The sequence below is a fragment of the Gobio gobio genome (genome assembly GCF_949357685.1).
Source record: "Gobio gobio genome assembly, chromosome: 18".
In the NCBI taxonomy this organism is placed as follows: domain Eukaryota; kingdom Metazoa; phylum Chordata; class Actinopteri; order Cypriniformes; family Gobionidae; genus Gobio; species Gobio gobio.
In genome coordinates, this window is record NC_137111.1 from 24931720 (window position 1) to 24947685 (window position 15966).

The 15966-nt window shown below is 38.9% G+C and overlaps 1 protein-coding gene across 1 annotated transcript in view; it reads left to right on the forward strand.

The window, feature by feature from the left end:
- Nucleotides 1–15966, forward strand: part of trip11 (thyroid hormone receptor interactor 11) — a 31345-nt gene that overhangs the window by 13387 nt on the left and 1992 nt on the right. The window contains 9 exon segments of the mRNA XM_079843567.1: nt 265–405; nt 574–767; nt 2168–2331; nt 2555–2658; nt 2745–2844; nt 9418–9499; nt 9616–9730; nt 13680–13802; nt 13888–14026. Coding sequence (XP_079699693.1) covers nt 265–405; nt 574–767; nt 2168–2331; nt 2555–2658; nt 2745–2844; nt 9418–9499; nt 9616–9730; nt 13680–13802; nt 13888–14026 — 1162 coding nt within the window.

Here is a 15966-nt window from a genome sequence, read left to right on the forward strand (position 1 = left end):
CCTATCATGCAGAAATGGTTATATGGTTCCATAACCATGATGATTTTAGGAATTCCATTTTGTTGCAAAAATTACATTTAAATTTTATGTTTACATTAAAAGTAAAGTACTCTCCTGTTCACCCACCCCCAATTATAAACTGCAGTGGAAACAATGCACTTTCATAATGTTAATGCCAAGGAAGGCATACAACTTGTGTTCTGGACTGTTCTGGTTTTATATCTGTTGTGAAATTAATCTGTTCTGCCTTTGTCTGTACTTTAGGGTAAATCTGGTGAGCTGAACCAATTGTTGAATGAAATTAGGTCCATGCAGGACAAGGCAATGTTGTTTCAGCAGGAAAGAGATCAAGTGATGATGGCCCTCAAACAGAAACAAATGGAGACGTCTGCTCTGCAGAGTGAGGTAACAAAGGCCAAGATTACATATCATTACTGTGCTTTATTGCCTTACTAAAGTACTATAAATATTAACTGTTACCATCTCCCAATTCTCTTTTAATACCCTATGTATACAATAAAAATATATTCTAATAGGGGAATTACTGTACTCCCATGTTCTTTCTATGTGTAGCTGCAGCACATGCGTGATAAGGAGCAGCGCCTGAAGCAAGAGGTGGAGCGTTTGCGCAATCACCTGTTAGAGATTGAGGATTCGTACACACGTGAGGCTTTGGCAGCTGAGGAAAGAGAGGGAGAGCTGAAACGCAGAGTGGCACTCCTAGAGGAGCGACTGGCGTCTTCCTCTAACGCCGTGGAGAGCGCAAGGTGGGAGTCAAAGGGTTTTTGTCTGTTGGGAAGGCCAGAGTTAGCTTCCAACACCTTCCCCCAGTTTTGCTTTCACACCAATTCACACTAGGGGTTGCACAGACTAGTCGACTTGAATGCTCTGCCATGACGCTTTAAGCTTGACATCAACTAGTCGCTGATCATGGCCTATAGAGGGCGCAAAATCTTTGCAACATCAGAAATCTTTGAAGTCCACTTTTACGCTCCGTTTCCAAACAGTTAATAAATGCATACTCCGAGAGTGCTTCACAAGATATGTTTGATTATACCATATGGATGCTCAAAATTGATCAGGTGAATGTACATTTTAAACAGCTTATTGTAGTCTGCGTGTAAATTAATTGCAAATCACGCGCCAACAGAAATATTCAGTAGCGCAGAAATGAATTGTCAACACTATTCTGTCAATAAGAAAGCTTTGAAACTAAAAAGTTCTAGTATATATTTCTTAGTAACTAATACCCACAGCTTCACTATTAGTAGAGAGACGCTGCCAGGTAGAATTAATTCACATACAATCGCTCTCTCACTAATGCATTCCAATAAATGTAATCTTTACTGTGCTACTTTTTCTTTATCTGATTTAGGACGAGCAGAAATATAACGACCCAAAGACAAAAGAGCTGTTAAAATAAGCTGTTATGTAGGAGCAATAGCCTTAAGGGCAGCACTGTAAATGGTAAATGGACTGCATTTATATAGCGCTTTCAACAGACCCATGGCCATCCAAAGCGCTTTACATATTGCCTCACATTCACTGATTCATACACCGACGGCGGTGTCAGCCATGCAAGGCGCCATCCAGCTCGTCGGGAGCAGCTGGGGTTAGGTGTCTTGCTCATGGACACCTCGACACTTGGTCAGGTGGAACCGGGGATTGAACCACCAACATTCCGGTTTGTAGACAACCTACATGAACCACTGCCAGCCCCATATGCCATGTTGTGCAAATATGCCATTCCTGTGTCATATGCCATAGCTGTGCACAAGGCAACCCACGTTTGGAGTCTCAACTCAAGGTTCAGGCTTATTTGTTCATTAATGACGTCATCAGGAACTAGTTCACTCGACTTTCCTCACATAAATGTTGACTTAAAAAGTTGTTCAACCCCTAAATCACACCAACTAGAGCTGCACGATTCTGGATAAATTGTGAATCATGATTTTTATTTTTATTTTTCAAATAGAGGTCACGATTTTCCTATGATTCTGAACAGACAACGAAATAAATTAACATGTCATTTACTAGAAATTCTGACAAAATATTAATTGCTGCTGTCTGTTTAAATACTGTATGCTTGCAGCCTGTTTTTCTAATGTACCCATTGGATTGTTTTAGCCTCACTAATGTCTCTAACTATGTGTGTGCATGTCTGTAGTCAGCAGGCAAGCCTGCAGGTGGAGTCTCTTCAGGAGCAGCTAAATGGTGCTGTCAGACAGAGAGATGAAGCACTTATTCAGCTCCGTTCCACTCAGGATCAGGTCAACCAGTATGCAGTGTCACTCTCTAACCTGCAGATGGTGCTAGAACAGTTTCAACAAGGCAAGAGTGTACATTGTTTTTGCTATTCCATTTTTGGTATAATTTATGAAGAAAGACGTTTTTCTTGTATGGAATGATGACTATTAGAGCAATTACAAATGTCGATTAGAGTGTACATTTTCTGTTAGTTTTTTTGTTCTTTTTTGTTTTTTCTGTTTGAATTAAGAGAGGAATCTGCATCCTCGATCCTGAATAAACTTGACATCTGTATCTCTCTTTACAGAAGAAAAAGCCATGTACTCCGCAGAACTGGAAAAACACAAGAGAGAGAAACAAGAGTGGAGAAATAAAGCAGAACATTTTGGGGATCAGGCTGCTGCTCTACAAGTCAGTTCAAACCTCTGTCCTTTCTGCACTCTGCTTGACACAAGTATTTATATCATTGCTCAATGTCTGTGTGTGTGTAATCTTAGATAAACCTGGATGAAGCGAACGCAGCTCTAGAATCTGCCTCCCGCCTCACTGACCAACTGGACCTCAAAGAGGAGCAGTTAGAAGATCTGAAGAAACAAGGTGAGACAGTAGCTGGTAGTTTTCATCCAAACGTGAAGCAAATCTTTTCAAAGTTTGCAAAAAAAGAAACACAACATTAGAATTAGGTGCATTTCCATCAAGTTGTTTGAGCAGATGACAGTGGTATTGGTAACCTAGTAACCAACAGTAAATAAAACACCAGCAGCAGAAAGAGTAGTGATGTCTACATGAGCCAGCTCCTTTAAAAGGATAGTTCACCCAAAAATGAAAATTAGCCCATAATTTACTCACCCTCAAGTCATCCTTGGTGTAAATGACATTCTTCTTTCAGACGAATAAAATCGGAGTTATATTACAAAAGTCCAGGCTAATCCAAGCATTAGAATTGGATTTATAGTTGCTCTGTTTTTGAAATCCATAAAAAGTGCATCTGTCCGTCAAATAACATGCTCCACGTGGCTCTGGGGTGTTAATAAAGGCCTTCTGAAGTGAATTAACGTGTTTGTATAAAAAAAAATCCATATTTAAAATTTTGTCAAGTAAACTTTCGGCCAACCGCCTTCCGTGGAAAAGTGTTGAATGTTGAAAGTGAAACTCAAGATGCGTACGTGACGTCATGACGAGAGTACCTGGTCGCGTTAGTCTTTCGATCGGCAGGGGAACTTTCAACAATCTTTCCATAAATTGAACAGGGAAGGCGGTCGGCCGAAAGTTTACTTGATAAAGTTTTAAATATATTTTTCTTACACAAACGCATCGATTTGCTTCAGAAGACCTTTATTAACACCCCAGAGCCGCGTGGAGCACGTTATTGGATGGGCAGATGCACTTTTAATGGACTTCAAAAACAGAGCAACTATGAATCAAATTCTAATGCTTGGATTAGCCTGTCATTTTGTAATATAACTCCGATTTTATTCGTCTGAAAGAAGAATGTCATATACACCTAGGATGACTTGAGGGTGAGTAAATTATGGGCTAATTTTCATTTTTGGGTGAACTATCCCTTTAAGCGAACGGTGAGAGTCGGTCTCCGTTTTTCCTTTTTGTATATTAATACAAGACGGAATAATATCATCCTTTCACTACACTGATCAGCCACATGTCAAGTAGTCACTAGCCGAATGTTATTTTGATGTGTATGTGTGCACGATCGCGTGTGATGACATTACCCCGCCGCTCTTGATTCGTCACACACACATACAATAGGCTACACATTAAAGGGTTAGGGTTATCACCCAAAAATTTAATTTCTGTCATTAATTACTCACCTTCATGTCGTTCCAAACCCATAAGACCTTCTGGTTCATTAAGACTCTCCGTTCATCTTAAGAACACATTAAGATATTTTTGATGAAATCCAGGAGCTTTCTGACTGCACATAGACAGCAGGTAGGAAAAAGGTAGGAAAGATATTATTAAAATAGTCCATGTGACTACCATGTGACAACCTAAAAGTTATCAAACTTAGAGAATAGTTTTTGTGCGCAAAAAACAAACAAAAATAAATTCAACAATTAGGGATGGGAATCATCGATAGGTACTCGGGCGGGGCTTGTGCAGGGGACGGGGTGTCTCCTTCATGGAGATATGAAACGAAAATGAATGTTGACAAATACAAACATGACATGTCTATCAAAAAACATGAACATATGACTAGAAAAAATAACTGCTAGATTATGATGCCTAAATGTTTTTGAAAAAGAAACATCTAAAAACAAAATAACCGTCTCAAATAACCCAGTTAATAATATAGGGCATTGTATTTGAACTGAAACTGTGAATAAACAGCACCTTGCAAAGCTTTGCTAGCAGGTTAATAAACTCAACCCAAACGCACCCTATATTAGATTAATCAGTGTACCTATTACAACTTACATCATCAGCACAAAAGGACGCGAATGCACACGTGAACTTGGCCGTGCTAGTTTTTACACATTTTGAATGCGCTCTTCCCTTAACAACAACGCCGATACACGGGCAACTAAAGCACAGATCATTTACAACACTATTACAATTGTGTTCTCATTATAATGTACATGACAGATTGGCTCTGCACATCTTGCACTTATTATTTTTCATGATCAAAGTGATTACAGACATCACTACGCGTTTTCGAAGCCATAATGAGAAACAACTTTAAATAAAACATAGGTCTACTGTTAAAAAACATGTGAACAAAATAACACTGCTGCATTATTAATATCATCAATAGCCTATCTAAAAAGAATATAACCATCTCAAATAACCCAGAGTCGATAATGTCGTGAGTGAATGAACACCAGTTGGTAACGGCAGCACTTTACTAGCTGGTTATTAAACTCAAACAAATGCAACCTATATGACATTAATCAGTATAGACAACTTAATAGTAATCTTTCAACTTGCATCTGCAGAAAAAGACGCGGATGCGCACATGAACTTCACCGCTAGTCTGATGTAACTCTCGTTGTGGATTTCCTTTAACAGCTGATACACAGGGAACTAAAGCGCAGAGAATTTACAACATTCTATTACAATCGTGTTCTCATTATAATGCTATGTATATGACAGATTGGCGCTGCGCATCTTGCGCTTAACTGTATTTCATGATTACAGTGATTCCAGGCATCACTGCAGTGCCCACTTCAGTTTCACTTTATTTCGCCGGTCTGGAAGGCGTGCTGTCTAACGCTAACCAATCAGACCTCAGTTACTGCCCAAAATGGCGCACTAACCAATCAGAAAAATAGACAAATAAATGTTTTAAAGTCAGGGTGATCATCGTTTTCATGATCGATCGTCGCTGTCACGTTCAAGTACTCGATCACTGTTGTCCATCCCTATCAACAATCTCTTCTCTGTCATGTCACTCTTCTACGTGATTCACATAAGCAGCACCACAGTGCATGCATGTGGTGCTCAGCCAATAGTGAGCCGCCATTCTGCCATAGAACTAGGAAGCACTGCACTGTGTGAATAGCCCAACAACGTGAATAGCGTAAGAGAGTGACAGGGAAGAGAAGACATTGTTGAATAAAGTCATTATTTTTGTTTATTTTTTTGCGCACGAAAAGTATTCTAGTCACTTCATAATATTTTAAGGTTGATCCACTGTAGTCACATGGACTATTTTAACAATCTCTTTCCTACCTTTCTGGGCCTTGAAAGTGGCCGTTGTGTTGCTGTCTATGTGGGGTCAGAAAGCTCTCAGATTTCACCAAAAATATCTTCATTTGTGTTCAGAAGATGAACGAAGGTTTTATGGGTTTGGAACGACATGAGGGTGAGTAATTAATGAGAGAAATTTCATTTTGGGGTGAACTATCCCTTTAACATAACATTCAGTCACTGCATGGAGTGCATGTGGTCAAGAAGTGTGGCAAAAATATCATCCTTAACATCGGGTCAGAAAATAAAATGAGTTAATCATTTAAGTGAAAAATGTGCATACATGTCAATTACAGGCCAAACATTACTAAATTTGACTGAATTTAAAGAGCCAGAAGTGGTAAATGAAGAGCCGTTTTGGAGATGAAAGAGCCGGCTCTTATTACTGAGCTGAGCCAAATGATCCGGTTCCCTAAAAAGAGTCCTCACATGGGTTTAATATTCGCTACATCAGAAGTTATTCGGCAAATGCGTTTCCATCTCCTATTATTCACATTGACTCTTTTTCGCCAAAAACCACCTCAAGCGAGCTTAAAAACTTTTTGTTTCAAAATTTACAATTTCCATCACTCGTTTCTGATGCAATACTTCAAAATGAGCATAAAAAAGGGTGATGGAAACATAGCTTAGTATGTCACCAACTGAATGACTATGTTGAAATCAGTGCTTGAGAACTTTCTTAGAAATCATCTCATTGTGTAACTGGGACAGTGCTTCTCAACCTTTTGACCTGAAGGCCCCAGATGTCCAACACAATATTTGAATGCCCCCCGTATTGGCTAAAATAATCCCTCTGGTATTTCTGCTGTAAATTTGACAATTACTTTTTTTTCTTTGCTTTTTTTTTACTTTATTAACAAAACTGGGAGTTATGCCATACTAATTAAACATGATTTATTTTGTGATTCTATAAGGATCAAGTTAGGCTAGGAAAATTTGAAAAAACAGCCTAGGACCCCTCCCATGTCCTGTACTCCGAGTACAAACTGCTCACATTTGTCACACTTATAGTGTTCCAGTTACATAATGGAAAATGTACCTGAATGGGTATAAAAAGTCTTTCATCCCTTTATCAGAGAATCTCCTAAACTCAGGACATAATTTTTTTTGTGTTCTGTCACAGGAAATCCAAACGCCTTTCGCCTTTCATTCATCAACATCAAACATGACTTATCATTTTAAACATGCAAGTAGTAACTGAATGTTAATTACATGGTCGCTACTACGATAATTTTGTGCTATTATTAGGCACATATCCAAGTGTCCATACGGGATGTGGAAGCTAAATTAGTACAGTGCTTACTGCATGACGTTTAACTTAATATGCATTTTTCTCTATAAACGCATCCACTATACTGCGGAGATGAGTCAACGTCGTCATCTTCACCTTTGTCACAGAGATTGACTCAGAAAACACTACTTTATTAATAATGTTTATTACAAATGTTCAGACAGTCTCCTTTCTTTTTTTCTCCAACACATTCATAATCATTCATTTTGACGGTACAGTCATTGTGTGCATTTGAGTGCTTAATTTATATTTTAAAGGCTCATTATTATGGGTTAGTATTACAATGTTACATATAATATTCTTTCTCAGCCCTGAAACTCAAACCATTTTCTGATGCCACCTCCCACCCCATATATACCATTAAATTAAATGATGGACTACTAGTCGACTAGAAAAATCTTTAGTCGGGGCAGTTTTTTTATTGCATTTTATTGCTTTTCATTTTTTGTACCTTCCTGAACCTGTGCTGTACAGCAGTAATGCTATCATATCTATCACAGCAGACACAATCCCATAAAACGATGAGACTTCGAGTGCGCCAAGAAAAGTAGCTAGTAGTCGCCACAAAAATCATGGCACATAATCTGAGATTAGGTTTGTAGCACTGTGAACCATTTTTCTGAAGAGACTTGTGAATGTCAATAGGACTAGGAACATCAGGAACCATTAAATTATGTTTGACTCTTTGAGACTGTGCTTTATATAGTGGTTTGAATTTGATTAATATCTGTGCAGACACTAAGAAACACACGTGCATTTGAGAGAGAGATGCCAGGTCTGTAGATGGTATAGATGTTTAGCATTCTTTCGTATCTTCGAGACAATATTTATGGCATGTCAGTAGCCAAAACGTGTAGACAAAGATTCTCTTTTTCCATCCACCCTGTCTTCTATCTTAGCCATACCTTTCTTCTCTGTCCTTATCAAGCCCCAAATCAACAATATGGTAAGAGGGAGAGGAAGGTGAGGGATGAGCGCTTGGATTTTTACTGCATCTGTCAAAGAAAGACTGAGGAGAACGTAGACAGAATGATCGAAAACGGCTCATTTTTGCTTAGCAAAGCACAAGTGCAGCCGACAGACATTCCAGGGTGTTTAGCGCAGACAGGAACTCTCTCACCCTCTCTTATCGCTGAGTTCATGTGGTCTCTGGAGGTAAAATCTCAGAGGAAAAGAGTTCTCAAGAGCCGAACCGCCAAACCTTCTGGACCAGTGAGAGGGGTGTTGGTGATAAAGGCATTTAGAGCACGTCATGCTCGCACACTTCTTTGTTATTACTCCATGAGACATTCCCAGACACACTTAACCCCATACCAATGTTATTGCTGTTTATGTTAAGGTGCACACACACACATACTTATTAGTTCTGTGCAAACACACGTTCTCTACTGTTTGCATTAACAGATAACAAAGTCATACCACCTTCTACTGAAGGCTCTGTCGGCATCTCACAAATAGTGTCCAAAATTAACTCTAACCAAGTGCAAATAAAATCTACTTTGGCTAGAAATAAAAGACTTATGGTGGACCGGTGGCATGTAAATTTATAAGGAACTTAATAGTCGTGTAAATTGCATTTCAACTTTTATGTTTTTGAAAGAAGTCTCTTATGCTTACCAAGGCTTACATTATTTGAAAATAATACAGGCTGCAAAAATACAATAAAATCTGCAATATTGTGAACAATTTAAAATAACTTTTCTATTATTATATTTAAAAATGTAATTTATTGCTGTGATGACAAAGCTGAAGAACTTCATTCTTCAGTGATCTTTCAGAAATCATTCTGGTATGCTGATTTGGTGCTTGAGAAACATGTATTATTATCAATATTGAAAACTGGGCTGCTTCATATTTTTGTGGTAACTGTGTGATAAACTTTTTAAGGTTCTATTTTAAATAGAAAGTTCGAAAGAAAAGCATTTTAAGTTGTGTCTTTGTCACTTTTGATCAAGTTAATGCATCCTTGCTGAATAAAAGTACATTTCTTGGACCCAGACACACACACTTAGACACGTAGCCATATCTGATAGAAGCCAGACATTAGTGAAGTAAATTATTTCTTTATTAATGTGTTGGTTTTATGAATTATCCCGTAACTCATGACCCTAACTGTGACAGCAATGAAGGATAAAATTCCTCAGACCTTTGTGCTTGTGTGTGTTTTACAGTGGAGGTGAGACAGGAGATGTTGGAAGAGGCTCAGAGGAAACTGATGAACCTCTTGAACACCACCGAAGGCAAAGTGGATAAGTGAGTCCAAAACACAGTCTGCATTGGAAACATTTCATATACAGTACATTTAGATCCAAATATTTTCAAAAGGGTGTTCCTGTGAAATATAATCGAACATCATTCATTTCTGACAGGGTTCTGATGAAGAATCTTTACCTGGGCTATTTTCATACCCCCCGAAACAAGCGCGCTGAGGTGCTCAGGCTTATGGGTAATGTGCTTGGGTTGGACCGAGATGAGGTGTGTGAGGTAGGTCAGCGCTCTCTGCTTCTCATCCTGTAAATGTATTTTTATCCTCCCTTTTGCATTCACTTTTTAAATACAAGTATTCCCCTTCACATGTGCCTTCATATTCACATTCAGTGAATATTATGTCCAATTTTTCAAAGAGGAGCAGGCTCCTTCACAGTTTTTTTTCCCCCTTCTTTCTATCTACCCTATCTAAACGTGGCTCTGCTCCAGACCTCTTCTCACCTCTGAAACCTGATGGTTAAACAAGTGTGGAATTAATATTCAACCTACTGACTCCTGATGTTCTGTTCTCCGCCCAGCCTGTATCTCGTGTTTGATGTCAGCGTTGAGGGTATTTATCAGATGTTAAAAATATTTTTCCACTCATCTTACCTCATGTGTTTATATTGGCGCAAACCTTGATCTGCCCACGCTGGTCTTGCTGAAAAAGGTTCTTGTTTTGAGTTCTTTGAAGGATGACTTCAAGTTGCGTTCAGTCCTCGTTGGTAATCTGGGTAATATAGAGACTTCTGCTCTTGGTAGGACAGCCTGTGCTAAATGACACGTCAGCATCCCCGGAAACCCTGCACGCATATGACCACATTCATTTGGCAGACTGCTAATAGGGCAGATTTGTTTTCTGTTCGAAAAGCTGTTTTTCCGTTTTGATCCTGGTGGGGCTGAATTTCTCAATAACTAGGACAGATCAGTTTTGATGATAAAGCAGGATGTGGCTTAATTTCTTTTCTTGGAAAAGCCGTGATCTTTTATCCTCAAAGGCTCAATTTGTGTTTAATATCAGTATTTTCTTTTGCAAGGAATTGTTCACAACCCTTTTTACTTCCATAATGTGTCATATATTTCCGGGTGAAACTGGATATTCAGCGAGGAAGAAAATGGGAATTGGGAATTAATTCGATTGTTCCATACCAGAATGGAGTCAGACTTAATATGAGTTTATTGAAACCATACTTAAGATGCCATTTTGCTCAGTGTTTTTTTTTTTTTGTATCATCTACTATTGTAGCAAATTAGCTCAAAAGGGAAATATGAATAGTTAATTATAAACATTTGGATCAGTTAATAGAATTAACTTGATGTAGCAAAATTAATATTACAATCAATTAACCTGTTCGTCCAGTGAACACTCAGTAATCAACTATTAACTCTCGGAAAGGATATTTTGTGACGGCAGAAAAATAACTATTTCTTACTGGCTACAGTTAGAGAGGAAAGTTTCGACAGGGTTCGATGTGTTAAGGCCCTGTCACCACAGGTGCGGCGGGTCCGGGACAAAGTGAGGTCCCACACGAATAGCGACCAGAAACAGGAGAGCACGAGGGTCACTGAGATTCTACTTCCACAGAGGTCACACCTCTCGTGTTTCGCTTGACCAATGAGAAATGTGTAATTTGCAAGCGGGAAAAGTTCCTTTGTTTAGAAGCGGATTCATTTGCATGATAAGAGTGGGCTGGCAATTTTGTGTCCTAACATGCTCTGAATTAATATAAGAATACAATGCATGCAATATGTAAGAAACTAATCAAGGCTTATTTTGATATAGATTAGGTTACATAAAACATATCATATGCATAAAACAGTATACAATACAAAAAGACAATATATACAGAACAGTAATGATGCACACAATGGGCCTCATTTATGAAACGAAAGTATGACAGAAAACTGCGTACGGCTGTTTCCACGCAAAACTTGGCATTTATCAATATGGACATGAGCAGTGGCTACGATCAAATCTCACGTCATGTCGCAGCTCGTGTACGCAAGTTTTTGAGTTAGTGGGAACTTGCCTGTAGCATAACAAATCTGGCAGAGATTTGAAATGAGAGCATTTAGATTATTTTCCGGACTGAAAACCAAAGCTCATTAGTCAACCATTAACCGTTAAGATTAGAATGTCAAATTAAATTGGCTTTACATGCACAAATAGCAGCATAAGCTAGGCGATTCATCATTAAAATAAAATGCAGTCAACCAAACATAAAAGTCAAATTAAATGGTCCGCTGTAAAAATCCGCGAGCGCCCAACCAAACACATTTTTTTGCGCATGTGAAGGATGCTGTTTTCCATGGTATTGGAACACAAGTACAAAGCCTTGTTTAAATAATGAACAAATTTCGCAACTTAACGTTTCATAGCAAATATGGAAGCATATTAGGATTCTTGCCGAATGAGAGAGATGAGCCCAATGCCGTTTCATTTTCGCTTTAAATAAATAAATTTTGGCTTGACGTGTTGTTTAAATAATGAATACCACTATGACTAAATTATCTCATTTGTATTTTATTATATATTTTAATAGATAATTATTTTTTATTCTTGTACTGTTCTGAAAACTGTCACATTTAAAGGATTTGTTGTGGAGTGAGGGGAAATTAAATAGTGCTATAGTGTTTCTATAATGTAAATGATTTGTTTTATTTACCAGTATTTAATATACATATAAATTAATGTGATTGTTTTCAATTACGAGGTTAACGGGTGTTTTTGGATTAAGATCAATTTCTCTTTTATGAGATTACTGCCTCTTCTTGGCCGGGTTACGTTTCTCCATGTCGTAAACTCTAGGGGCGAGGCTTCTTAACCGTACATTTTTAGGAGCGTGATATTTAAATGACAATTGTTTTTAGCCACCACATTTATAAAGGTACGATTATTCATCAATGGCAGCATACAAATGTTTCATGAATCACACGTGAACCCTGTCGGAAGATGATTTCTGTGCTCGTTTCTACGTTAGATTGGTACAGTAAATGAGGCTCATTGTCCTGGAGATATGCGTGTTTCATTCATAGAAAAGTTTGTCTATGAATTCATTGAGAGAAGTCCATTTTATGGGCCTATGTCTATCTTTCCTATGGCCTGTGCTGTTGCATGTGGCCACCTTCCACTTTTTTTTAGTTGGTCTTATCTCGTTCTGCCCTTTTTTGTGGCCTTAGTTTTTATAGTTTTTAAGTTTCAATTTTAGTTTATTTAGTTATAATATTTTTTTCAAGTAATTGTTTTATATTTTTTGTTTTAGCTAACGATAATAATCTTAAAATGACTATGCAGTATATTTGGCAATTGGATAACATTATTTAATATCCTGTTCAGCCTTAAGTTACTTAAGCAGAAAAGGAAGTCAATTTCAGAGGAAGAACAAGTTATTTGTTATATTAACATGGACATTAAATTGTTTGCAATAGGACCAGAAATTTAGCCAATTTTAAATGGGTCACCATTTTCATTTCATTAAATGTTTTCATTAATATACTGAGTAAGCAATAGGAGATGAACAGACAGTAGGCAGAAATCAGGAGTTACAGACTCAGACGAAGAAAGCGAGAGACTGGGAGACGGACAAATACTGAATTAGATGACGGGGCCCATGCCAATCCTACATCTAAAGCATTTCCTTACCCACAATCCCATAGAAGTAGGCTGGGGTCTGGCAGGAGAGACTCCAATTATTCCGCAAGTGGTGAGCAGAATTACCCAACAGCCCCAAGAGAAGGGAGAGAGAAGGAAAGTTGTGTGTGTGAGTGTGTGCGTGTGTGTATGCGTTTCTGTGTCACATAATCCACTTTCCATTTTAACCCATATTTTCTTTCTTCACTCCTCCCCACACCTTTCTCACATTTTTGTATGCTAGTTTCCACTCAAGACCTCTTTGTTTACAACTCTAAAGACTAAAAATAATCCTGGTCTGCTTTTTTTCTTGGATAAAGTCTGATTCAGTGGTTTTATTCAAAAGATAGCATTCACTTGCTCTAGCTCGAGTCCTCAGAGGACAGGGGTTTTTAGAGGGAAAGTTCTGTATCAGTATTTTGCTGAACTTTGCACAGTTATCTTGTTTAAGTGAGAGGGGGGGAAATACAACTCTCTTACACAACCAAAGACGGCACACACACATAAACACGCCCTCTGACCGACTGACTTACTGACTGTTTTCTCTTTTTGCAGTTGTTACAAGAAGAGGGCAAGAGTGGGATGACCGGATGGGTCTCGAGTTGGCTGGGAGGCAGAGCTGTTCAGAGTGTACCCAACACCCCCCAAAGGCCTACACACGCACAGAGCCTCAATTCGGTGGGTGCATATGCTAATGCATGCACACCCACACACATTATTACACAAGTGCATCTTCCACTTACACAAGTATCTGTGTTTAAAGTCCTTCTCTGAGATGTTCGTGAAGTTCCTGGAGGTAGAGTCTACTCCTGCACTTCCTGCCCCTAAACTGCCTGTTTATGACATCAAGCCTCTGAGTGCGCCCCCACCTGGCCGGAGTACTGCTAGCACACCTGCATCAGGTATGATATCACATAAAAAAGGGATGCACAATATATTGGTACCATATTTTTATTTATTTATTGATACTGTCCCATATATCAGTATCAGCTGATATTGGATATTTGAATATGCATGATAATTTCCCCTATTTTTACTAAAATTTTTATTTAAAATTTTTTAGTAACCACTTAAGTAACACTGTTAGGGCCAGATTTACTAACAGGTTGCGCCAGCGCAAACCCTCTTTTGGCATTTAAAAACTACTGTCAGGATTTACTAAAGACCCACAGTGATAAATTAATGCTGAAAAGGCATGGACAGGGTTATTTTTGCGGCTAACCTTATTGCATATGCATTTGTAGAAGTTTCCCTTTCAGGTGCAACATTTATTAAATTAATAAGATGAGTATTTTAATAAATCACACAAGGTGATTTACAAAGGTTTGCACTCAAAATGTACTGGTGTTTGCGCCATTATTTGCTGTCCAAAAAAAGCATGTCTTAAACCAGATGCTAACGGGTAGATTGCATTGGTCATTATGGAAATGATCCGGCTGCGTCTGTGTTCTTTCATTTGCACGTTGTCAGTAGATCACGCGCAGAACTATCCACTCCCATCTGCGCTTTTATGGAATTGCACTCACACTAATGTCTATCTCACATTAATTTTGCCCTGTCTAGAAAATCTGTCCCTTAAAGGTCCCATGGCATGGCATTTTACTATTATTTTATAATGTTTCCTGAGGTGTACTTATATTGTTAGTATAATTTTTACATCATAAAATGTCATAATTTAGAAATAAAAGGCATTTTTTTCAATACTGCTGTTTGCCCTGTGGCTGAATGCCCTGTTTCAAGAGGCGTGTCTGTGGTGAGACTTCAATAAAAACGCCCACTATTGTGATTGGCTGACATCTTTGAATTTGAAATGAGCGGAGGGGGCGTGGTTTAACGAGGTCTACGAGGCACGAGCTGCTGCCAGAGAGTCGGATGGACCTGAGTTCACTTCACATCAGTTCTGTCAGTCTCAGTTCAGTGAACTGTTGTAGTTACAGCATATACTTCAGGTTATTAGTCCATTTCTAGTCGCAGGGGCTGTCACTCATGTCAGAAAGTTTGTAACTTTAGTAAATTATGGATCAGCGCTGACTGGAGACGCGAACCGTTTAGAACGATTCAGTCCGATTTGGTGAACTGATTCGGTTCACTAAAAAGAACCGGTTCAAAAGAAAGATCGTTTGCGAACCGGACATCACTAATGTACCAGAGACGGAGCTCAGCGATTGCTAACTGAGTTATTTATAGTAACTACTGAGTTATGAGAGCTGTGCGAGTAAGTGTTGATAATAACATTATTTTTAGATATGTTCCTATCATATGAAAAGCGTCAGTGACGCGCATTGAGTACACAGCGCAAACAAAGACACAACAGCATTAATCGAATGTAATCCAGTTTATTGTGGGGAAAGCTGGCTAGCCTAGCCGGATACGCTTACCCCCTTCTGCTTAATCTCGCGCCGCGTTGGGTGCCTCCGCTGTGGGCCAGATGCAGTACTGGGGGTCGGGGATGTTGAAGGCCGACCGGTCAGTGGAGCCCGAGCTTCGGCGTGTGTGAGGTTTATCTCTAAAGATGTTACTCTGCTGATGTTGAGCAGAAACGACTGTATGCACATTTTAGAACAGATAGACGCGACGAGGACGTACAAAAACACTGCCTCACAAGATAGAAAACACGAAAACACCGTTCTGTCGGGAGAGAGAGAAGCCGCTGCGTGTGCACGAATAATAAATAATTAGCTACACATAAGAAATCACTGATCACAGATCAGAAGGAACTGAACAAAGACTTCTGTTTTCATTTGTACATCCAAACACTGAGAAACTGCCAGCGTTCACTCGTTCACAAGTAATGATCTCTCGAGCGTTTGCATGGGCGTGCCAGATTCTCTGGGCGGAGGAA